The following is a 23,203-nucleotide window of genomic DNA, read 5'->3' as shown; positions in this document are numbered from 1 at the left end:
TATTTATCTGGGACTTTGATGGCCTCCTGCCTTGGAGCAGGTGGATTTTCTGTGCTGGTGCCAGCTTGAAGGTAAGAGGAGCTGCACCGGCATGGTCTGTCTGTCTTACGCGATGTGCGTGGCTGTCAGGCAGCTGGAGTCCCAGCACAGGCAGGGCTGTGCCGGGGAGGACAGCCTGGAGGTGGAGGAAATCAAGCTTGTAATATGTGGGGTGTGCCAGGCCTCCCGACACGAGAGCCTTCTCGGTGTAAAACCAAGGCGCCGGAACAGTGCGCTGTAATTTAATTGCGTTTCCTGCAAACGCCTTGTTGAGTTGTAATGAACACATTATCCCGAAATGGGAGTGGGGAAGCAAGATGAAGACAGCAGCCCACGGCCGGGCCGTGCATCCATATGGGGATCTGCCCTGGGGTGCCGAACGCTGTTCTAGCTCGTTTGCCATCCCAGAATTACACATGCAATTAAGTTTCTGGCTCCAAAAGGCGTGCACGCTTGCCCCTCAGCTGGAGAGCAGATTGCACGGCTGCTTCCTTGGGGCCGTGCGGGAAGGAAGGCTTGGAGGCTGTGCTCGTGGCCATGGCTTCTGTCGCTCTTCGCGGGAGCTGGGAGTTGGCTCTCTGGACTGGGAGGCACAGCCAGCCCTGGTAGTTTCATCGCTGGTGTTTGTGGGGAGGGCTGCAGGTCCTGCTGATGCTGAACCTCAACCTGTTGGGGGGGGAAAGTAGCATAATGGTGATGCTTTGTTGGGATTCAAGCTCTTGAATGGGTCGGGCAGCACCTGAAAGCGTTAAAATCAGCCCACCAAGGAAGGCTGAGGGGAGGGGGTGAAGGTAATGGATAGGGTTTGTGGGATTAGTTGGGTTTGTGGGGTCTTTTTAAGACCAGAAAAGATTCTTCTGATCACCCAGTTTGACCCCAGCTGCCTGAGAGAGGCCACAGAGTCTCGGCAGTAACTCCTGCATCAAGCCCCGAACTTCTGGCTGAGCGGGCGTTTATCTTTCAGAAGGACGCCCTGCCTTGGTTCCAAGGTAGGCAATGACGGAGAAGCCACCCTGCTCGGCGCAGGCTCTCCCCGGCCCCGTTCAGCACATTTGCCTTCTCTCTTGTCTGTGTTTCTGACGCTTCAGCTTCCAGCTATCAGATCTTGTTCTGCCTTTGTCTGAACAAGATTAAAGAGTCCCCGCTCTCAGAAGCTGCATCCTTGCGGATGTGAACATATAGATAGTTATAAGGTCATCCCACAGCCGTGTAACGATGCCAGTTAATGAGCTTGTCTCCCATGGAAAAAAGGTGTTTTTGACCCCTAGAAAGGTTGCTAGCAGCTGCTTAGGCTGACAGAGCTGCGGCTCGGCGACGGAAATCAGCACCGCTCTTTCATCCCATCTCGGGTTCCGGCAGCGACGTAACTCGGGGTAACCCTGGAGGCAGCCAGGGAGGTTTTTGAGGTGTCTCAGCGGCGTGGAGGCTTGGCTGTTGTTTCCCGAGTCTCACTGCAAGCCAACAGGATGCAATGGGGACTCGTTAGATGGAGCTGAGCCCCGGGACCGAGCGGGGAGAAGCAAGGGATCATCTGTGATGGGGCTGAGCCGGGAAGGGCCGTGCAGCCCGGAGGCTGGGGATGCTTGGTTCGTTGCTTGCCCAGGTGAAGCGGCAGTAGCTATGGGCAGGAACGATGCTGGCTCATACAGACCAGAGGGCAGGGGGTCCCGGCTGCCATGGTGTCCCCCTGGGACGGGGAAAGGAGCTGTCCCCATCCACTGCCCAGCAGTTCCCACTCGCCTCTCCCCTTGCCCAGGCTCCCGAAGTTAGGATGCTAAACCAGCCCGTGCTGTCTAAATACTTTTCCCTGTCAAGCAGCCCAGGGAGGAATAATTCACAGAGTCAACGGCTTTTTAATATCTCTGTGCTTCAAGTCAATTTTCAGTGCAGTCATTTGCCTTTTAATTAAAATTATTGCTTCTCCCCCCACATGCGTCTTCATCCTTCCTTTTAAAATCAGCAAACAGCCAGCCTGCCTCCCCCTCCTCATCCTCGCTGGTGCTGTCTGAGCTTCCCAACCACAGGCTGCTCCTGGGCTGGAGCCTTATTGACTCTTGCCCCTCGTTGCTGTGCAGCCGCAGCTCCGGCTCGCCGGTAGCCGGGGATGTTCTCGTCTCTGGTTTCCTGCCTGCTTTATTTGTTAAAAAAAGAAACAAAAAACAAAAACAAACAAAAAAAAGAGCAATGGAAATAGATGCACCAATACCCTTCACTGGTGTAAATCAGGGCTGATCTACTGCAATAAGCAGAGCCACGGTGATTTACACCAGGCAAAGGTCGGGCAGCGTTGCCAGGATCAGTGCGTGGACCATGGGCAGCCTTCTCCTAGATGCTGGGGACAAGTAGCAGATGCCCGTTCTTCACCCAGTGCCAGTGAAATCTCGGTGTCAAACCCAGCAGATGCAGGAGCAGCCTCCTGAGCATGGTCTGGGGCTGTAGAAACCCACAGGAGCCCCGTTTCCAAACAGCACCCAGAGAGGGATGGGGCTGGTGGTGGCAGGATGAGCCCCGGTATAACGGGGGGTGCCTGGGGGCCGGGCAGCGCAGAGCAATCCCCAAAATAGAGCCGGGAGCGGGTGGGAGAGGATGCAGCCGGTCTGGGCTCCCCACGGGGCGTCTGCAGTGCCGTGCTGACGAGCTCCAGACTTGTCAGTGCCGGTGATGTACCTATAATTACTGTCTGATGTGCCAGAATTAGACTGGGAGCTGAGTAGTTTGATGCAGACGTGAGTGTCCTTGGCTGCCAGTGAGAGGTTTAACAAGCGCGAGGCTGCGGGCAGAGCAGATCCCCCCCCATCCCTCCCTGGGCACAGCTGCCCACGGCCGCTCTCCTCCCCGGCCAGGAACCAGCTTTTGGGAAGGATGGGCGAGGAGCGGGGTGCAGCCCCGTGCCCGGGGTTTGCAGTGGTGGCCGGAGGGCTTGAGGCTGCTGCTGGGGAACGGGCTGTTGCATTCAACCGGCTGTTTCGTCGGGTGGTGCGCGAAACCCCAGCTCGCCACCGTGACAGAGGCTGGCTGAGCCACGCCGTCGGGCAGAGCAGGCATGCCTCTTCCCGGCACTCAGCCCAAACCGCGGGGCTGAACTTCCCCATCCTCCAAACCGCATCCGAGCGCCAACTGTTCCCCAGCGTTTCATCGGTGCAAACCCCTCAGCCCCTTATTCGGAGCCGTGTAAAGCCCCCGGGACCGCTGCACGCCCTGTAGCATCCCTCAGCTCGAGGCAGTTCTGTCGACCACCTGCATCGCTCACCCATTCCTCGCCGCGGTTTCTGGCTTCTCAGCTCCCGTCTGTGGCTCTGGCCGTCTGTCGCCAGCCGTGCTCGGCGTAAGTGACGGGTACCCCCAGCCTGCGCCAAGGTATTAAAGCCTTTATCGTAGTCCAGGGCCTGTAATTCACAGCACAAGAACCAATAAATGGGAATGATTCAGAATCATTTAGCAGCTTCTGCTCAGGAAGAGAGAGACCAGGACCTCAATTAAGCTATTTGTAAATTGTTAATTTAAGCATTTCACTCAGATGCCTTAAATTGTTCCCTCCTGCAGTTTACAAATGGGTAAAGAGCACAGAAATATAAATGGAGCGGTGGGGAAATGCCATTTAGTTACCGTTTTTGGCAGTGGTAATAGCACTGTAGCTAACAGCGCTTTGATTTAAATCAGAGTAAACCAGGGCCTTTTTTAAAGAGAGATCAACCGGGGAGCAGCGGTCCCCAGGTGATGGGGGACCCGGCGCGGGGGTGTCAAGGGTGTGATGCTGCCACGGGACGAGGAGCCGGGGGCTGCCAAAACGCCTGGGCAGCCCCGGGATTGCTGAGCCACCATGCCAGGGATGCTCGCTTGTGGTTTTTTCTATGCCCTGCGAAGTAATTGTTAAAAAACCTCTATCTTTCCTCTGGGTTCAAGCCAGGTGACTGCTTCCCCTCCGGCACGGCTGTCCTGGAGAGGTTTGGCTCTCCAGGCAGGTCAGCAGCAGCAGCAGCGTCAGCCGGTCTGGCTGGGTGCAGCTGCCGGGTGTTGGTACAACCACCCTGATTTACCCCATCCTGCAGATTTGCCCCCGGGCGCTCGAAGCACAAGACACGAATGGTTTGGCAGTGGCACAGCTTGTCAATGCCAAAAGGTTTTAGGCATCTGTGGCGCTCGGGGAATCTGCCTCCCCCCCTAAAGCACTGGGGAGGAGGGAGCTTGTGGCCCCCCAAAACCCAGCGCTGCCCTTGCCGAGGCCTTCACCGCGCAGGGGATTGCTTTCTCTCTGCAGAGCTAAAATTGAAATCTCCTTCCAGGGACCTGGACCAGGACCTGGACCTGCATCAACTGCTGCTGCAGCTGGTCCTGGCATGCGTTCCTTCATATTTCATGTGTCAGGGTGGAGGCTATTTTAATGCAGAACAGGGCACATCTCCTGTAACCCCCCCGCCTGGCATGGGACAAAGCTCAGCTCCGAATCCTGTCGCGGGGAGAGGGATTTGCTGCGTCTGCGCTCAGCAAGTGAGCAAAGGGAGAAGGGTGCTGAAGTACTGCGAGTGCAGAAGGACTTGGTGCCGTGCCACGGCGCCGGGTGGGAGCCGGGTGCTGCGGGTGCCAGCCTGGCCCTGGAGGTGTTGCTGCAGCAGCTCGGGGCCGGGCTGCGCTGCCAGGCATCGCTCAGGTTGTGCCGTTTGGGGAACAAATTCTCGCTTGCCGCTTCTCCAGGCGGGTTTTGGCTTCCTCACCAGATGGGGAGCAAAGCCCCAGCCCCATGGGCTCACCGAGCGGGTGCCGGGGCGGCTGCAGGAACAGCTTGGGCTGCAAGAGGAGCCGAGCCCCCGATGCACGGCGGCACCGGTCCCCGTGGGAGGCTGGCGGGGCTGGGAAGGGGAGCGTGCGGTGGGTCCCTCCCGGTGCCAAGTCCTCCCCTCGGCTCCACCTGCCACCACTTGGCAGATCCCGGCTCGGATCTGTGACGGGTCCTGCCAGCCCTTGCCAGCACTCCCGGGTGATGCCAGCCTCGGCAGATGTTGCCTGCAGCCTCGACAGGCGAAGCAGCCACGTGGCCCTGGTTTCTCTCCCGCAGATCTGTTCCCTTTGCTCCTCCGAGGAAGCTGAGCCATCTTCGGAGCTGCCTTGACACCTCCAGGTTCTTGCTGGGGTTTATGGAGTTTTTATTACTTGAGAACTTATCAGCCATCAGTTGGCTGAGTTTAATAAGAAATTACGCTCCCTGGCCCTTCAACTGTGAAATGCGTTTAGCCGTGTGACGTCCAAAGGTCTCCAATGGATTTTTTTTTTTTAAATTTGACTTCCTCCCCATTTCTGATAGTAACAGATACAATACGTCTGCCCATGTGGTACAATCACCGACCTCTGAAATGGAAAAGGCCTTTCCGTCCACCGAGCTCTAAGCTGCCCCAAGGCCGGTGCTCCATCGTGCCTGGGCGAGGGTCTTTTTCCTGCTTGTGACATCCCGAGGACTGGGATAAGGTCTGGTCTAAACAGCCAGACCCGCAGTCCCAGTCCCCACAGCCACTGGCCATCCGACCCCTCTGGTTTGAGGCAGAGCTCGGGTCCTGACGTGGCCTTTTTTGGCCCAGCAATGGGCGTTGTCGTGTGAGCAGGGGAATTCAGGCACGGGAAAGCGTTTCCCCATGAGACACTGATTTCCCATCAGATCCCCACTGCCTGGCTCAGCAGCTCCGTGTCGTGCTTGGGTGGGTGCTGTTAGCAGAGGCTCCTTCTCCGGCCACCTGATGCTTCAAACGCCTGGGTACAAGCAAGGAAAGGCTGTCTGTCTGTCCGTGCCCGTGCTCCTGAGGACGGGCAGACCGTGTGCTGCAGGAAAAGCTCCGATCCTGCATCTCATTCACCCCAGCCACCGGGAATGGGGCATGTCCATTCACACGGGGCGGACCTGGGTCCAGCAGCCCAGCACAGGGCGTGCAGGCAACGCTGCGCGTTGATCGCACAGGCAGATCAAACCGCCTGCAGCATGGTCGATTTTTTTGCAAGGCTTTCAGTGTCAATCCACTCCTGGTTAACTCTTCTTTGCCTCTCCGAGCATCCTTGGCTGCTTGGCGTGGCAGGTCCCCGCTCCTCCTCCAGCGCTGGAGCTCGGCATCGCTGCCTGCTCCTGAGCAGCATCGCCAGCCCCAGGAGCGGAATGCTCGGTTAGTCCCCGATATCTTGTCGTTTGAATGAGGTACAATAGACCCACTGTGTGTGGCGTGTTAGGGCACCGCATGCATGAATATTGCTGTATAGACTGCGTGTGCTGAGCCCAGTTGTGAGCAGACACAAAGCTGCGCTGTCTGTCCCGGCTCGGGGGGAAGGCGGCTGTATTCCCACCCGATGACTGTCTTACTGTTCGGATTGCAACGGCAACGAGTGGAGCCAAGGCAGAGCGAGGCTTCATTGTGCTCGGGGCTGTACACAGGCATTGTGAGAAGCAATCGTGGTTCTGAAGAGCTTACAGATTAAATAGGAGCAAGGAGAGATAACGTGGAAGAATTGGCTGGTCTGTGGAGGGGAGAGCACTGCCCGGTGCAGAGACCGTGCTCCTCCCTGGAGCCAGCACCAGTGACCGGAGACGGGGCACGGAGCAGGGCATCAGGCATCCTTCTCCCCCGCAGGCAGGTCAGGTGCTGGTGCTGTCTGGAAACAGGTCCTTGGGTTGCTGCTGAGAGCAAAACCATGTCTGGTGTTGCAGGTGTAAATGCAGATGTCTTACCCCGATGTGTTACCTGCTTTTACCAGCCTCTCCCTGGGAATTGCCTTGCTGAAACAGAGCTGCTCTGCCCGGCCGATCCCGGCCCCGGTGAGGGCGAGGCGTCACCTAGCAATGGGCTTTTTGCACGCACAAGTGGCTCTTGCCACCACCCTGCCAGCTCAGGTTTGCGCTGCAGAGAAGTCGGAGCCTTGGAAATCCCCAAAGCGGGAAGACCTACGTTTGGATTTAAAAACAGGTGTTTGCCTCCGTTACTGAGCAAGTCTAGGTGGGCTTCCAGGGTGCAGGGGTAGGGAATGGTGCCCCTTCCCACAGTGATGGCAGGACTCTCCTGGGGACTGTCCCCGTGGTGTTGGTGCAGCAGTGCCAGGCGCAGGTGATGCTGGTGGGACCTGGGATGGTGCCTGGCACCCGCCGCCCCTGCGGCGAGGGAGGTGGTGGAAGGGTCCTGGGGTAAACCTGGGTGCTCGGCGCTGCCCTCGGCTCCTGCCCCCGTCCTGCGGCAGCTCAGTGCCCTGTGAAATGGGGGGCGGGTGCTGCTCTGCCCCCCAGGAGCGTGGGGACCATCAGTGCGATGGATGTGGGACAGCAATAGATCTGCAGGCAGGCCCTTCTGAGCGGCTCTTAAACTGCAATAATGCTTATTTACTCCTCATCGGCAGAGCAATCAGAATTAAAAGGTCACCCCATCTTCTGGCCCTCCCTGCAGCGGGACTGCAGGAGTGAGCCAGCTTTCAGGGATCAGCAGGAAGGACAATTAATCCTTGCTGCCAGCAGTAATCGTGTTTGCTTTTCCAGCATAGCATCCTCCCATTGCTACACGCTCCTCGTGCCCCCAAACCTCCAGCTTCAGCTCTAGCATCCCCGTGCTGTCCCTGTGGCAGGGAGCACAGTGCATCTTCCCTGCTGCTCTGGGTCCTGGCACGCAGGAGGGCTGGGCAAGCTTTCCAGCCCTGCCACTGATCTGCCGTTTGCCCTTGGTCATGTCTCCTCACCTCTCACCTCCCAGCTGCATTGCCCGTATTGACTCAAAGCTCTTTGGAGCAAGTCCTACCTCTTCCCCACGGCGTTGGCCCAGCACGGTAAGCACAGGCGGTGCGCCAATACAAATAACACACAGGCTACAGATAATACAGTCACGATATAAACGCGGAGGCAGAGAGGCCCTTGGCCCCAAACTAAGAGAGGGAGGGGAAAAAGCCCGCCCTGTGTGTGTGCTGTGCAGGAGCCAGCCCAGCCTCCTCACTCAGCGTTCTCCAGAAGTGCTCCGCAAAGAGGAGCATGATTTTTTGGGGGGGTCGTCATGGCAGAGTGTGCAATGAATCCTGCCTGCCTGCCTGTGCCAGCCGTGACTCACGGCTGCGGCTGTTCGAGAGCCTGGAAGGGCTCCAGCCAGGAGCACAGCGCTCCCGAGTTTCTCCCTTCTTGCCCTGCCACCGCTGGGCTCTGAGCCAGGAGTGCTCCTGTCCCCGCCTCCATCTCTGCCTCAGTTTCCCCATCTGCAAAATGGGGATAAAGCCTACCTGCGGGTCTTTGGTGTGAGGTTTCCTGGGCTCTACAGCCCTTCCTTCCCGGGGCTGTCTGGGCTGCGGTTTCAAGACTCAAGTGGTTGTAAGGCCACGAGATAACCCTTAGGATGCCAAAATGAGCTGGTGCAGCAGGGCAGACTGGCTGGGGAGAAACAGCGGGAATGGGGGACGGAGAAAAAAGGGGTGAGTTTGCAAAGCCTCTTCCCAGCACTGGAAAAGAGGGAAGAGACCTGGAAAGGTGGGAAGGACTGAGGCAGGTGGGGCTTTATGGCACGAGAGACCGGAGCTGGGCAGAGCACACGCTGTCGTTAGCTGGGATTGCTCTGCCACAGATGTCGGGAGAAACTCCCCGTGCAGACAGGCAGCGTGCAGGCAGCGTGCAGGCAGCGTGCAGGCAACAGAGAGCCATCCTCTGAGCAGGTGAGCCATTTCTCTCCAAACAAGGTGGTTTAACTGGCTTCCATCTAGTTGATGAGCAAAGTGCCCTTTGGTGGGTTTTTAAATCTGTGCGAATCGGGTTTCTCAGAGGGATGCTGAGGCCACCGTGCTTTCAGCTGGATATTTAATACTTTCGGCAGGTAGAAATGCACCTCTTGGCTCTCCTGTAATTGTGGCCGGACACCAGGGTGCAAACGTCCCCGTAAGTGCGTGTGCAGGTGGTGTCGGGGTGCTGCTGGCATCGCTACTGCCCGGGGGGCAGCTGGAGTTTGCTCTTAATTGCATTGCATCAGCGTTTGGGTGCTGCTCGGTGGCAGCTGGACTGAAGGGGGTCCCTGCAGGACAGGTCAGGGCTGCACTGGGGTGTCATGGTCCTGCAGGACTGCCTTGGGTTGGGGTAAGACTGAGTTTTGGGGTACCTGTGGCTGGGTCAGCATCTCCCCAGGACCTTGGAGGAAGAGGCATGCAAACAGCCCCTGAAATGCAGGCACAGCAACGGTCTTCATTAGCTTGGATGGACCAAGAGGAGCTGGCTTGTGCCTCCGGCGTCTCTCAGGTCTTCACTGCCTGTTCCTCCCTCCTTCAGGGTAACCTCGTCAGCCCCTGCCAGGGCCAGCCTGGCCGGGGAAGTTTCTGGGCAGCTTCGGGAAGGGTCACTCCAACCTGTACAAGACCCACCCAGCAGCAGGTTGTGACCTGCCTTGGCTCAGCGTGCTCAAGGGTCGGATCCAGCGTCACGTCCTGGGGACAAGACCTTTGCGGAGAGGCTCTCCTGTGAGCCCTGGGAGGCAGCTGCAGGTTTTCCTTCACCCGAGCTCCCCCAGGGCCGGCGTGGGAGCAGCCACGGGCCAGCCCTTGCAGACAGCGCGGGACTCGGGGTGGCTGTGGCTGGGGCTGGGCAGCTCAGTGCCATCGGGGAGGCAAACAGGCTCTCGTGTCCCCAGCACCGAGCAGCCCTGCTGCCCTGTACACGTTGCACCCTCCAGGCTTGCACCCGGGGCCGGGGCAGGAGCATGGGACGGGCTCCTTGAGCGGCACCGGCAGCCTGTGGCACGCCGGCAGCCCGTGGCACACCAGCAGCCCACGGCATGCCGGCAGCCCGTGGCACGCCGCCGGCGGGCCCTTGCTTTGGCAGGGCAGGGAGGGGGCAGCGCGGCAATCTGCAGGCGCTGACGGCTGTGCATGGCTGTGCACTGGCTCCTGGCTCCCAGCCCATGTGATGTGTTTGAGGGGGCACACTGACATTTCAAGAGGAAGAAAAAAAAAAAAAAAAAATACCCAGAGACCCACAGGGAGCTCTGAAACGCCTGAGCCAGGAAAGAGAGCAAGAGAGACAGACGTCCGCACGGAGCGGAGGAATAAAACCGGGCAGGGGGGAAAAGTTGCCGGGGCAGGGAAAGGATGTGAGCAGAAGTGCTGGCTTGGAGCCGGGAGGATGCGATGGCCGCTGGCAGAGAAACCAGGGCAGCGACTGTCAGCCATGGAGACAGCCCCACCGCCCGCGCCAGCCCACCGGCCGCGCGCCCCTCGCTAGCTCGGGGACAGGAGGGGGGACCGACGGGTGACGGGAGCCGGGTGGCAGCAGACCGCCGGCTTGGGAGCTCCTGCGTCCATCCGCCCCGTGCACCGGCACCGCTCCAGCTCCGCTTCCGCGTGCGGAGAATTCGGCTCTGGATGTAAGGCGACAGTCGCCGCACGGTTGAGCGCCGACCGATTGCTGCGTGTACGCTTCCTCGAGGTCAGTGCCGTGTAATAAGGTCGGTAACAATCCACCTAGCTGCTTGCTTTCGCTGCATACGTGTTTAATAATGAACTGGTTCTGTATTTAATTAACATAAACAGCTAATGCAACTCGATACGTCTCCTTAGATTTAATTTGACAGAGACGGCGTGTTGCTTTAAATGCCGAGTGATTAGTAAAACCATATTTAATTTGGTTTAAACATATGCAATAAGATGCATGTGTTTGTCGCACAGATTTTGGAGCCGTGCTCCGAGCTGTCTCCTGGTTCCTCTCGGCTGCCTGGGTGCGACCATGCTTCCTCGCTGGGCAAAGCATCCCTTTGGCGCTTCCCCTAGAGCCGTGCCGAGGCTGCGGGAGCAGGAGAGACCTGCCGAGCCCGGGGACTACCGGCTGACTCCGTTGCTCGTGGGTATGGACTGGGGGGAGACATGGAGGGGGACACAGGCTCCGGAGGCACCGGGTGATGCTGGCCACTCGGGGACGGTCCCAGCCCCACGCAGGTGGGCTCAGCCCCGGGCGGTGATGGTGCGGGCTGGGCTGGATGCCCGGTGCTGGTGGGAGGAGGCAGGCAGGGCTGCAGGCAGCTGCTGCTGCCCTCCTTTTGCTTGAATAAACCTCGCTGCCTTGGACAAGCTTCTGACTGGCGCTGGTGGAAGGGCTGTGGGGTGGAGGGGCTGTAGCTCTCCCTCTGATGGGCCCTGGGAAGGGTTAGGAAGGGCAGGAGAGAGCACGAGGGTTTGCTCAGCGCTGGCAGGGACGGGCAGAGGGATGGCATCTGCCGCCGGGGACGGTGCAGTGGCCTTGTCCTGGTGTCACCCGCAGCATCCCGCTCTGAGGTGGGTTGTATTGGGGGATGGAGTGCCAGCTGGGGAGACCTGCAGGGACTGGGCACCTCAGTGTCCTCGTGCCCTGCAGCCGGGGAGGGGGGATATGTCCCAGCAGCATCCCTGTGCCATGGTCAGTGCACCCGGGGTCTCTGATCAGGCTGACAGTGGAGCCCCGTTGGATCTTACCCCGTGTTTTCAAATTGTGAGTGCGCTTTCCTGCATCTAAGAGGCTTTAGACGTGGATCTGAGCAATTTTTTTCAGCATTTTTGATTTTTAACTAGCTGTGACTAACCAGGCTGGCACAGCAGGCTGTGACCAACCGCCTACATGCTACCTGTGCGCTTATAAATAGGGTCTGTTCTCCACACCCCGTTTGCAACATTCCTGGGCTCCTGAGCCCCTCCGTAACACCAAAATAGCTTCTTCCACCCTCTCCCCCGCAGCTGCCAGAGTGTAGCATCACCCCATCTCCTGGCAGGAGTCACTCAAAAAGGCAGTGTCCCCCCAATTCCTGCCCGGAGGCTGCGGGAGCAGGGCTCGGTGCTGTGGCCAGACCTGCCGAGCTCCGGGCTGTGCGTCCAAGCACATTGCGATGGTGGCGGGAGCCAAGTCTTCGAAAGAGTTGGGTCCCCCCGTGCCAAGGCAGCGACGGGCCAAGTGTTGTGCCGGGCTGAGCGCGGCGCGGCTCTCCCTGCAGCAGCCGGCATCACTGCGGTCCCCGACATGCCGAGCTGGGGAAAATGCCCCTCCTGGGTGCTTTCTCATGGACCTGGGATCTTTGGTGACTCCAGCCAGAGGCTCTAATCCCAGGCTGCAGGGCAAGGGCTGGAGAAGCCATGGTTTTGGCTTGAATTCTTCCCTTAGTGGCTTTCTTGCGAGCCCCCCTCCCAGCAGGGATGCTGGAGGGGTGGTTCCCTCCCTCGGCCCTGCCATGCTCTTTCAGATGAATTTGCTTTTGATGAGGTGCAGCGCATAGTCAAAGCTCCTGTCAGGCAGCTTCGGCCTCCTGCCAGCGAGCGAGCGGTTAGCATGACTGCACTAATGGCAGGAGATGAGAGGAAGTGATTAGCTTGCTTGAAAAATTGCACCAAAGTGCATTTAGCAAAACCGCAGCGCTGGCGCGGTGCATCGCTGCATGCCGGGCAGGGGCATCGCCCGCTCTGCCAGCCTGCCCCGGAGCCGCTCTGCTCGCATGCTTTCCCCTGCACAGGAGCTTTTTGTTTCATCCTTTAGCTTTCCTCTCCATCCACTTGTTGCATTTTGTCTCTGCCTTTGATCTCAAGCTCTCCGAAGCAAAGCTTGCCTGTGTTTCTAAGCTGGCATGGTAATGCCTGGCCTGCTGGCATGCATCCTTCGTGGTCGTCCCCAAGAGCGGGACGCAGCCTGCGAACGGCCTCGTGCCTGGCTCTTGGCTGTAATCTCGCAGTTGCCTGTGGCCGTGGGCCGGGCTGGAGGGTCCTGCCGACGCAGCCCCCCTCCTGCTGCCGGATCATGCTGCTCCTTTGTATTTCTCCTGTCATGGAAGCGATCGCGGTGACCTTGCTCTCTTCAGTGACTTCCCTCCGTGTCTCATTAGGGGAAGAAATGGTCCTGCCGGGAATTTATTTTTGATCTCAGTGTGTGTCCCCTCCAGCCCACTCTCCTCCTCCTCCTCCTCCTCTCTGCCGGCCCCCCCTTGCCCCCCAGCTGGCTCCACAGCCTCCCCACGCCTCTGCCCTCTTGCTCTGCTTGCAGAGATGAGAATAAGGAACGAATCCGAAGCCCTGACTGCAGGGCTCAGATGAGGTCCTGCCTCCAACCAAGCAAATACGTGCAGCCGTGGTTATCGGTGAGGGCTGGAGCCTGAGCCTCCCGCTCCCAGGGGCCGGCAGCCGCTCTCCCGAGCTTTCCCCGTTGCTCCATCCCTGGACCGGTTTTGCACAGCATGCGGACATGCTTCTTCCCTGCCCTCCGCCACATCGAGAGCCGGTTTGAGGGCTGTTTCCTTCCAACCGGACCCAGCTCTCGCTTGCAGCAGCACCCAGGCCCCCCACCATCACCCTCACACGCAGTCCCTCTCCTCACCTCCCTCTCTGTGCTCTGGGCTAAGAAGGACCATCGATTTGGTGTCTTGAGGGGGCAGTTTATCGCTTTCCTGATGCTTGATAGATTGGAATTGATTTCCAGAGCAATTTGCCTGAGCAGCTCAAGGCAGGAGTGCCCGGGACCCATGCTGCGACCCAGCTTTGCAGGAGCGTGGTGGGGACGGCTGCATCTCTGGGGCTGTTCCTAAATTGCGGCACTGGTCGGTGCTGGGAATCCTCCAGCAAGACTCGCAGGGCAGGGTGGGTTCTCAGAGCAGCATGGATTCACCTCCCTGCAGGGGAAGGGGGGATGGAGACGGCAGCTTTGCAGGTGATGGGGGCTCCGAGGGCCCAGGTCCTGCTGCCATCCCAGGCTCATCCCGAAGGCTTCTCCCCCCAGGCTGAACATGAGGGGGGACGCGGCTTTGCAGGGAGATTTGGCTCCGCTTCGCTGCACGACTGCGGGTGAGTCACTGCCCCGCGTCCATGCGTGCCCTGCACGGAGGCAGACGCTGCGCTCGCCTGTCTCAGCATGGTGGTGGGAGTCAGCGGGCGCTGCCAAGATGCTGGGAAAACTCCGAGTCCTTTTGGGAGATGCTAAATACTGGCCCAGCAAGGGCACCGCGCTGGGCACAAAGGCGGCATGTGGCTCTGCTGCTGCTTTCCCCCTGCTCCGACACTGGGTTCAACCCCCTCGGGTCTCAGCATCCCCACCTGCAGCCGGACTCATGCACTCCAAGGCAGGCCCTTTCCTCTCCCAGCCCCATGCCTCAGTTTCCCTCTCCCGTCCGGGGCCAAGGGGGATCCCCAGGCTCGGACCTGGCTGGTGCTGCCCGGGCTAATCCCATCCCAGTTGCCAGGCCGCTGGCTGTGCTGCCTCGAATCACTGCTGCCGCGTGGGTGGGAGACGAGACGACAATGTGGCTTGTGTTTATGCTGTGAAGAGCCTGGCCCCTTCCATCCTCTCCTCTCCTTTATTTTTATCCGGCGTCCCCGAGCCCCTGGCATCTCCCCAGCCACTGTGCCATCCCTGCCAGCTGAGGACGCGGCCTCTTGCCAGGGCACGTGAGGCTCCTTTCTCCTCCGGTCCCCGGCGGGGAAGGCTCTGCCCCGGGCAGGGATGTTCTCCATGCACAGAGGATGCCGCCGGCTTTGGCCTCCTGCCAAAGGCTGGGGAGGAAGCTGATGGCAGGGGGAAGAGTTGCCCTGGCTCTCCCAGTTGTGAGCCATCCTTCCCACACCACCTCGCCCTCTGTGAGCTCGCCCTCTGTCCATCTTTTTTTCCTTTGCCTAAGCGAGGGCAGCCCCTTTCTGCCTCCCACTGCAGTGGGGATCGATGCTGTGTCTGAGGGGTCTGGGACAGGTAGGGAGAAGCCCTCACTCGGATGCTGCCCTTCCCGCAGGATGGCGGGGGCATTCCCACCCACCGGCTGCCTCCAGAGCATCTCCCGATGCTACCAAGCTCTGCTTACCAGGCCCTTGGCACAGGTCAGGTCCCATCTGTGCTGCCGCAGGCATCCGAAGTGACCCAGCCCCTGCCACCAGAGGAGGGGGGTCAGCCCTGGCCGGGAGCCCCGGAGCTCACCCTGGCATTTGTAGCTCTACCAGCTGCTGAGCTCGGTGCTGCAAGGTGAAAGCGGAGCCGCTTAGCCACCATACGATCAGTCACACAAGGTTTATCCACTTACAGACCCCCCGCTTGCCTTGTCAGCAGAGCCCACCCCACCGGGTTCTTGCTCCTGAGCATCACAGCCGCCTCCTGACCCGCACGGCCGTCTGCCAGACAGCCACCGCGCGAGAGAGCAGGGACGGGGCTGCCTCGGTGCTGTCCCCTCCGGTCCCTGCCCTCCTGCGAGGAAATGCTTGGGTGAGGGTAGGGATGGCTCCCAGCTTGGAGCTGGCAGGAGATCCCAGGGAGATGCTGAGCCGAGGAGACAGTGCGAGGAGGAGGAAGGACAGGGGACAGTTCATGCTTTTCAGCTGCTGCTGCTGCAGCGGGATGCCCGTGCTATGAGCGGGCAGGGGACAGGCAGCGTGGTGGCAGGGAGCCCTGCCTGCAAAAGCAAGCCACAGGGGAGCTGCAGGCTGAGGTGGGCAAAGCTGGAGGAGCTCCTCGGGGTGTCGGGTCCCCCTTCCCTGGGTGACAGCATGGGGGCCAGCCTGGCTTGTGTGCCCCATCTCAAAGGAGGGATGTGGGGATGGGGCTCTGGGCAGGCGGGTGCTGGTCCTGATCCTGAGCACGAAGCGAGCAGCCGGGCGTGCTGGCCCTGCACTTGGCGCTGCCGTCCATGGGAGTTAGGAGGTGAACTCGTCTCCCATTTCCATGTGCACGCGTGGGTGTGATAACACCCAGCGAGGTGGGAAGTAGGTGCCGCTTTTTACAGGGCTGGCCAGATGGGATTTCTCCTTCAGTTTGGGTTTTGACAATGACATGGGAATTTATCAGGTTGTTTCTCTGCTTCCAAAATAAAGGAGCTGCTTGTCAGGGCAGCGTTGCGGAGAGATGCCAGCTGGACCGCCCCGAGCTCCAGCCGGGGAGCAACCAGTGCGCACCAACACATTGCGTGGCTTCGGACCGGCTCCTCGTCCCTGCGCAGCTCCAGCGGCATCGGCAGGGCTGGCACTAGTGGGGTGCAGGCAGGGTGCAGGCAGCATCCAGGGCACGTAGAGGCTGGGGACAGGCAGGGCCAGGTCTGCAGGGTCGCATCCGGACTGCCACCGTGTGCGGGCACCGTGCCCCTGCCCGCCTTCGAGGAGCCAAGCAGCGTCCTGGCTGCAGTGCCAGTGGAGCGGGGCCGTGGGGTCTGCGCTAACCCGGCTGCGAAGTTCCCGATGAAACGGTCGGCGGGTGGTGTTTTATTTTCCTTGGTTCCACTTGAATTTGGGAGTGAAAGGCATGGCGGGGAGCCTGCTCCCTGCTGCTGAGCCCGGGCTAAGCCACAGCTCGGTGCTGTGGGGAGGGACCCTCGAGGATGGGGAGAGGAGATGGGAGAGCTGCGTCCCCCACCTCCCGGGGGGCTGCTGGGCATAGCACGGGCATGGGGGAGGTTTGTCGCGGGACGGATATCAATGGTCCCTCATGGGTGGCCTTGGCATCGCCTGGCTTTTCCCAGGCGGTTCGGCGCCGGGTGTCCATCAGCCCAGGAGCAAGAGGACGGGAGGGAAGCTTCAGCCCAGCCGCCCGTCAGCTTTCACTCCCCATGTTGCTCGCTCGGTGCTCTGCAAGGCATGGGGAGAGCGTGCAGACGCCCTCACCTCAACACTCACATGCTGGGATGGACCCCGGGTCTGTCCCTCTCCCAGCATCCCCACGGAACAGGGGCATCCCCAGCCCAGGGGCTTGGCCCGAAACAGGGATGCATTTCTCTGCAGATTGATTTTAAATGAACAGATCTGGCTGCGTAAAACACTGGCAATGGTTGGACCTGTTCGGCATGCGGTGGTGGCGTGGGCGAAGGGCGCTTGCGTCACCCCCGGCGTGTCGGGTGCCTTGTCCCTGCTCCTGGGCACGGCTTCGGTAGGAGAACACCGGCAGCTGTGCGGCTCCCAGCGCTTTTTGGCTGTGTTTGCTGGCCCCGTTGTGGGGGTGAGCTGGGAGCCTGGGGCAGGTCCCGGAGGGCACTTGACCACGGTGCCCCCATCCCAAAATGAGTGCAAATAGAGCGTGGCTGAGCCAGGGACAGGGACCCCCCCGTGCAGCAATGCCTCTGAAGATCCCTTTACCCCAGCAGGTCCCGGCTCAGGCAGGGGCAGATATTTCTGGGGTCCCCCGCTGAGGTCGGCTGTGCAGCACAACAGGAGTTAAGTGCAGCCGGAGCAGGAGCCGTGCAGGCTCTCCCTGCCCTTCCCAGCTATCGCTCCTGTCCCCCGGGGCCTGGCGGCAGCGTGGCGGTGAAGGGGTTAGTGCCGAGCGGGGCTCTGGGTGCTGGGCAGCCTCCTTGGGTGCTGTGCAGGCAGCGGGCTGGCGGTGCGGCAGCCGCAGCCTTTGGGAGAGAGGCGAGTGCATCCCGCTCTTCCCGCTGCCTTAATGGCTGGGTGCGGAGGAGCCGCATCGCTCCGAGGGGCTTCTATTCTTTCGCCTCCCTTTCTCCCCAAATGTACTCTCTCCTTCCCCTCCCCTTGCCCCTTTTTGTACAATTGCTTTCTTGGACTATTTTTCATGCTCTGCTAACTGCCATTGCTTTCACGGCCCGCGTGAGCCTTGCTGCCTCATGAAGATTTATGAAACTGCAGTAATAAACTGTGTTTGAAAGATCCTCTTTATGATAAAACCCTGCCAACCTGCTGGCGGGGGGATCCGAGCGGACCGTGCCGCCGACCCTGCAGCCGCTCTGACCTGGCGTGGCTCTCGTGGGGCAGCGCCCGCAGCACTGGGCAGGTTTTTGGGGGCCTCTCCCACCACCGTCTCCCGGCGAGGGAGCAGGGAGCTGGTGGAGAGCTGCTACTCAGGCTGCAAAGCACCGGTCCTGAAGAGCATCGCCCAAAGCACGGTTGGGCTCCGGTGCCTCTGGTACTGCTGCTCTCCAGGGAAGGAGGTGATGGCCACATCCTGCTAGGAGCCCGGGCTGTGGCCCCGGCACGGGTGACACCTCTGCTGGCAGGTAAGGAAGATGGATGGATGAATCGGCAAAGAGAGCCGTGCTCCCTTAACCCCCTGCTGCTTGGAGAGGGGCTTGCCAGGATTTACCGTGGGATTTTGGCTGTCGTGGGAGCCCTGCGCCGGGCCAAGGAGCTGCCTTCAGCCCCTGGAGACCTGGGGGCTGCCTCCCCCGTCCCGCCGAAGCAGTTTGCCGGCCGCCGTGGAAGCTGTCCTGTGCCCGTGGGTAAGCGATGGGATGGTCCCTGTGCAGGGGAACACGTCCCGGAGGGGTACCCCGCTTGGGCTGGGGCAGTGCCAAGATGGGGACCCTGGGCAGGCTCCGGCCACCGCTCTCCCACCCCAGTGACCTACTTGGAAGCAGCCCGGGAAGCACTTTCCAGGGATCTGCTGCTGCCATCGCTGGCAGCGGGGCAGCCTGTGTGTGGGTACCACTGCTCCAGCATCCGTGCACGATGGGAGGAAGAGAAACAATTTGGTGGAGGGATTTTGGGTGGCAGGATGTAATTATTCCCTTGGGATGAGGCCAGGAGGGAAGGATTAACACCTTCTTTCCATGCATAGTGCCAGGGAAGCACAAAAGAGCATGGGTGGTTTAAGGTCCCTTTCTGAGGGAGCCCTCATACCCCGGTTGTTGGCTGTTCCCTTATCAAATGGTCTCTGCCCGCTCCAGGCTGGGATCTGGAGGGGAAGGTGGCCGACGTGGGGCCAGGTACATGCGTGTCTGTGGTGGCTTTTCCTCCTCTCACTTTAGCGGGGTTTGTGGATCATGGGGTTCGTGGTGCTGGGGCTGCCTGCCCCCCACTTGCTCTGGAGCCCGGCGAGGGATGTGGGAGCGGATGCTGTGCAGCCGGGGGTGGAAGAGCCCCCGCCGGCATCCAGCTTTGCTCTGACCCCTGTGCAGATTGTGCAGGGCTTTTCAAATCATCCTTTTTAGTAGTCGGCGGAGAGACAGCGAGCTGGCGCGTTCCACTCCCGGAGCATGTAATTAGGGAGCGGGGAGCTGCATGCTGATGCGTGGCTCGGCAGCGAGAGGAGGAGGAGGAGGAGGAGGGTGGGAAGGAGCCGGGAATGCAGCCTCACCCCTGGGCTGCTAAACCCAGGGCTGGTGGAGGCACTGGGGAGGCGGCTGCAGGGAACCAGCCCCTCTTGCACCCCCCAAGCCCTCGTCCCTGCACCTTCCTCCGGCTTGAGGCCTCCTCGCTGCCCCGCTGCTGCTCTCCCCAGCAAGGGAGAGGAGCTGCAGCTCCTTCCTCCCAGTCCTGTCGCTGCTGTGGCTGGGGCCTTCCGGGGTGCCCCATGACCCCTCTTTTGCAGCCTTCCTGGCTTTGTCATTCCCGTGGGATGCAATGAGGCTGGGAGTCGTGGTGGCACCCAGGATCCAGCACTGCAGAGGGGCTGGTTCGGTGGGAACGGGACACGCTGGGTGCCCTGCCCGCACCGGGGGATGCCCGGGGTCCCACTCCCCCTCTCCTCCACCCTAGAGCTGAGAGCTCCAAGGATGCGTCCAGGCACCGCCAATGGGCACCCGATGCTGGGGCTGGGATGGGTGCTGAGTGCTGGATGTGGTCCCTGCCGGCATGTCTCCACTGCTTTGCTGTCATAGAGCAAGTAGCAGCAAATCCTGGGTGAGAAGCATGTGGCATGGGGGGCTGTTACGTGAAAGGAGAGGTGGGAAGGCAGCTCCGGGGGCTCAGCAGGGTGGCACAGGAGAAATTGCTCCGGCTGCATTTCCCATCAGCGCTGGAGTTTAGCAGAGGCTCCTCAGCTGGTGGTGCCCGGGGACCCCGGGACGATGCTCTCAGCCCCGTACTGCGCTGCCTTCTCCTCTGCCAGCAAAAGGAGCGAGGTGTCCCCTCTGACATCTCTCCTGTGCCACTTTTCCTGGGGGATCTCGGAGTGTTCTGCACGTGACCGATGCACCGCCACGACCTCCCCTGGGCAGCGGTGACGTGGGGACCCGGCTGAGCGAGGCAGCGAGGTGGGGAGGGACCAGGAGCTTCAGCTCTCGCTCAAATTCTGCCGCCGTCTTCTGGGTACGGGGGTGACGGTCCCCTGGCCTGAGGTCACGCTTGGTGATGGAGCCGCGGGGGAAGGGAGCTGGACCGGTTGTTTTTTGGAGGAGGAAAGGGGGGATCAAGCTTTGGCGGGGGGTAAGGATGTCCCTGTGGCATTTGCTGAGAGCGTGGTGTCCCCGCCTGGCTCACAGCAAACCCCCTCGTATGACCTTGAGCAGAGGAGTTATGTCTGTAGCACACGCTGGAGTCCTGTCCTACATTAATAACACAATCAGTTGATATAAAGCTAATATGTTGGGCTGATAAATAATTAAGGGAAAAGGAAAAATCCTCTATGATTTGTTTAACAGGAGCTTGGGAAGGAAGGGAGGGGAAAAAAAGGACAAGGAGGGAGATGAATAATGGATCAAGGTTAAATGATGAGCGAAAAAGGAAAGCCTGAACGCGGTGAATCCCTGCAACACACATGCTGCAGGTTGCCAAACTAGTTAGCAGTGGCAAAGACAGCTCGTGGCCTCGGTGCAGGCATGGCGGCGGCGGCTGGGACCAGCCCAGGGCTGTGTGACACGGGCTCAGACAGCATGAGACCCTCAAAAGTGGCTTTCTGGGGTGGGGTTTGGTGCCCCTGGGCTGCTCTGCAGTGGGCATGGGGCTGGGCAGGGGCTGGGGGCTGGGGGGTGGCCTCGTCCTGCAGCCACCGAGGAGGTGCCAGGCGCTGGCAGCGTACGGGGACTTCCAGGCATTCATTACCGCTCGCATTGTGCGTGCTCGGCACAACTTCCCTGGAAATTAAAATCACAGCGTGCAGCTAATGAATTACTAGCTAAGGGACGAGCTTTTGCCTCACTGCACGCGTGATCACCTGCCTGCCCCCCTGCCTGCACTCCTTGCCCGCTCTGCCCACCCGGGATGGGGTGAAGCTCTGCGAGAGGGCTGGGATGGGGCAGAGCATCCCTGCAATGCCCGGCGGCGGTGCCGGGTTTGGTGCCCGCGGGCTGGGCTGGCCCCTGGGAGCAGTGGCTGCAGGATGGGGGGCTGACCCTCCGGCGGGGGTCTCCGGCAGGGCCTGGCAGGCAGGGCATGGGGGGGTCCTGCCCGCCCCTGTGGGCAGCAGCACAGTGCAGGCACTGATGGGCAGACATGAGCCTCCCCCCGCCCTGGCCCGCATTTCATTTTCTTTTTGGTTTGTCCGTGTGTCCGTGTCCCCCTGTCTGTCTGTGCTCCGGAGCAGTGCCCGGCTCCTGTGTCTTGTCTGTGCTGTTTTAATGACCCAATGCTGTTTTATTCATGTTTTGGTCTGAACATCGTGGTCTTTGATGGTGGCATCCTAGCCCCTCCATCCCTCCTGCTGCCCCCTGCCCCATCCATCTCCTGCCACCACCAGCCCAGTGCCCAGGAGCAGGGACACCGCTGCCATCGCACGGGGATAAACCCTGCACCCACCAACCTCCCAGTTGTATCCCATTGAGGGATGACCCCGCTCCCAGCTAGGCTCAGCTATCACTTCTAGCTTAAAACCCCCTCCCCATCCCCAAATCTTAGCACCCCACCTCTGCCCCATAGCAGTGGGGCCGCCCCAGAGCCGGCCCTGACCCCGTTCTGCTCTCCCCTCCGTGCAGATCCCGAGAGGACGAGCACCCACATGATCTCGGCGGATGATGCCGAGTACCCACGGGAGTACCGGACCTTGGGCAACGGCACCCGGCGCTTCTCCAACGTAGGGCTGGTGCACACCTCGGAGCGCCGGCACACCGTCATTGCCGCCCAGAGCCTGGAGGCCCTCACCGGCCTCCAGAAGTCGGAGATGGAGCGCAAGCGGGACGCCTTCATGGACCACCTGAAGAACAAGTACCCGCAGCACGCGCTGGCGCTCCGGGGGCAGCAGGAGCGCATGCGGGACCAGGTAAGGGGCATCTTCTCGGGGTAGAGGGGGGACGGGGACCCCATCTTGCCCTTTGGGGCTGTCCGGAGGAGAAGGGACTCACCGGGAGCTTGGATGGTGCATGAAACCTGTGGCCACTTGCAGCAGCTCCGGGAGGGAGCATCCCCCAGGTCTCAGGAAAAGCATCGCCCTAGCCCCGGAGGGGAGCAGCCTCCAGCCCTGGGGGGGAGCAGCCTCCAGCCCCGGGGGGGAGCACACCCCTCTCTCCTCAGGGCTGGGGGGTCCCAGGCGGATTTACCCTGCCATATGGGTGGATTTGATCCCGCTGGCCGTCGGCAGCCGTGGGGAGGAGAGAGATGTTTCCCCATGTAGAGGACATGCAGAGGGGTGGGTGTGATGGCCACGAGGGGCAGCTGGCCTGTGGATTTGCCCTGTGGGGGGGGTGACACCCAGCCCAGGTCTCTGCATGTTTCTGCTGGGCTGCAAACCCCATCCTTGCTGGGGAAGGGGCAGCCTGAGCCGCGGGCTGGTGTTTGCAAACCCTGCTGCGTGCCTGGCGCTGCACGGCCCTGCAAGCCTTGTCCGGGCTCCCCACGTCTCTGCAGCCCCCCCAGCTCTGAAGCAGTTGCTCCCTGCCCTGGTTCGCATGGTACAAAAGGCCTAAATAAACAGTTTGCCCAGGCAAAGCTTCGCCCCGGCCCTTGCCCCCAGCCTGGCTGCAGCTCTGCGGCACGTCCCTGTGCCAAACCGCGGTGCCCCGGCACAGCCCGTCCCCGAGTGTCTGTGCGGTAGTGCTGGGGGTGAGGATTTAGCGTTAATCGTTGTTTGGGCAGGCTGCTGCTGTGAGCACGGGCTTAAATCCCAGCCTGGCTGCCGAGCCCAAATGCTCTCCTCTGTGTTATGGATCCCCCCAAACTGAGGACATCGGTGCAAAACCGTGGCCAGCCCTGACCTGAGCAGCACAAGTGCCGGGATGGGGATGCTCTTGGAACCAGGGGGGTTCGGTGGAGCTCCTGGGGCAGATATCTGCCCCCGGCTGCCCGGCAAGGTGCCAGGGAGGCTGGTGAGCTCGGGGGGCTGCGGGGCAGGACGAGCAGAAGCAGCGAGGGGCCGTGGCTCTGCCCCGGCACGCACTGCTGTGCTGTGCGGGATGCGGATGGGCAAGGTGTGCCTGGGGTTTGGTAGCCACGTCCACGTGGGGATGTCCTTTGGTTGCCTGTTCCCCGGGGACTCAATCGTCCCCCAGGGACCAGCCGGTCCTCAGAGCAGGACAGCGGGTGACGCATCTGGGCACCCTTGCTGAAAGCAGCAGAGCCCAAGGGCTGAACGGTCCCTGGGGACAATATCCACCCCTCGTGCCCAGGG

The 23,203-nt window shown here is 60.8% G+C and overlaps 1 protein-coding gene across 1 annotated transcript in view; it reads left to right on the top strand.

Annotated features, from left to right (window-relative positions):
- Positions 1-10,741: 10,741 nt before the first annotated feature.
- The window catches only part of SRCIN1 (SRC kinase signaling inhibitor 1), a 57,377-nt gene continuing 44,915 nt past the window's right edge, over positions 10,742-23,203 (top strand). Inside the window, 2 exon segments of the mRNA XM_050911941.1 lie at positions 10,742-10,859; positions 21,576-21,859. Of these exon segments, the coding sequence (XP_050767898.1) occupies positions 10,742-10,859; positions 21,576-21,859 (402 nt within the window).

The sequence above is a fragment of the Gymnogyps californianus genome, chromosome 28 (genome assembly GCF_018139145.2).
Source record: "Gymnogyps californianus isolate 813 chromosome 28, ASM1813914v2, whole genome shotgun sequence".
Taxonomy (NCBI): Eukaryota; Metazoa; Chordata; class Aves; order Accipitriformes; family Cathartidae; genus Gymnogyps; species Gymnogyps californianus.
The sequence above is the reverse complement of the archived record's forward strand: the minus strand, read 5'-3'. Positions and strand labels throughout refer to the sequence as shown.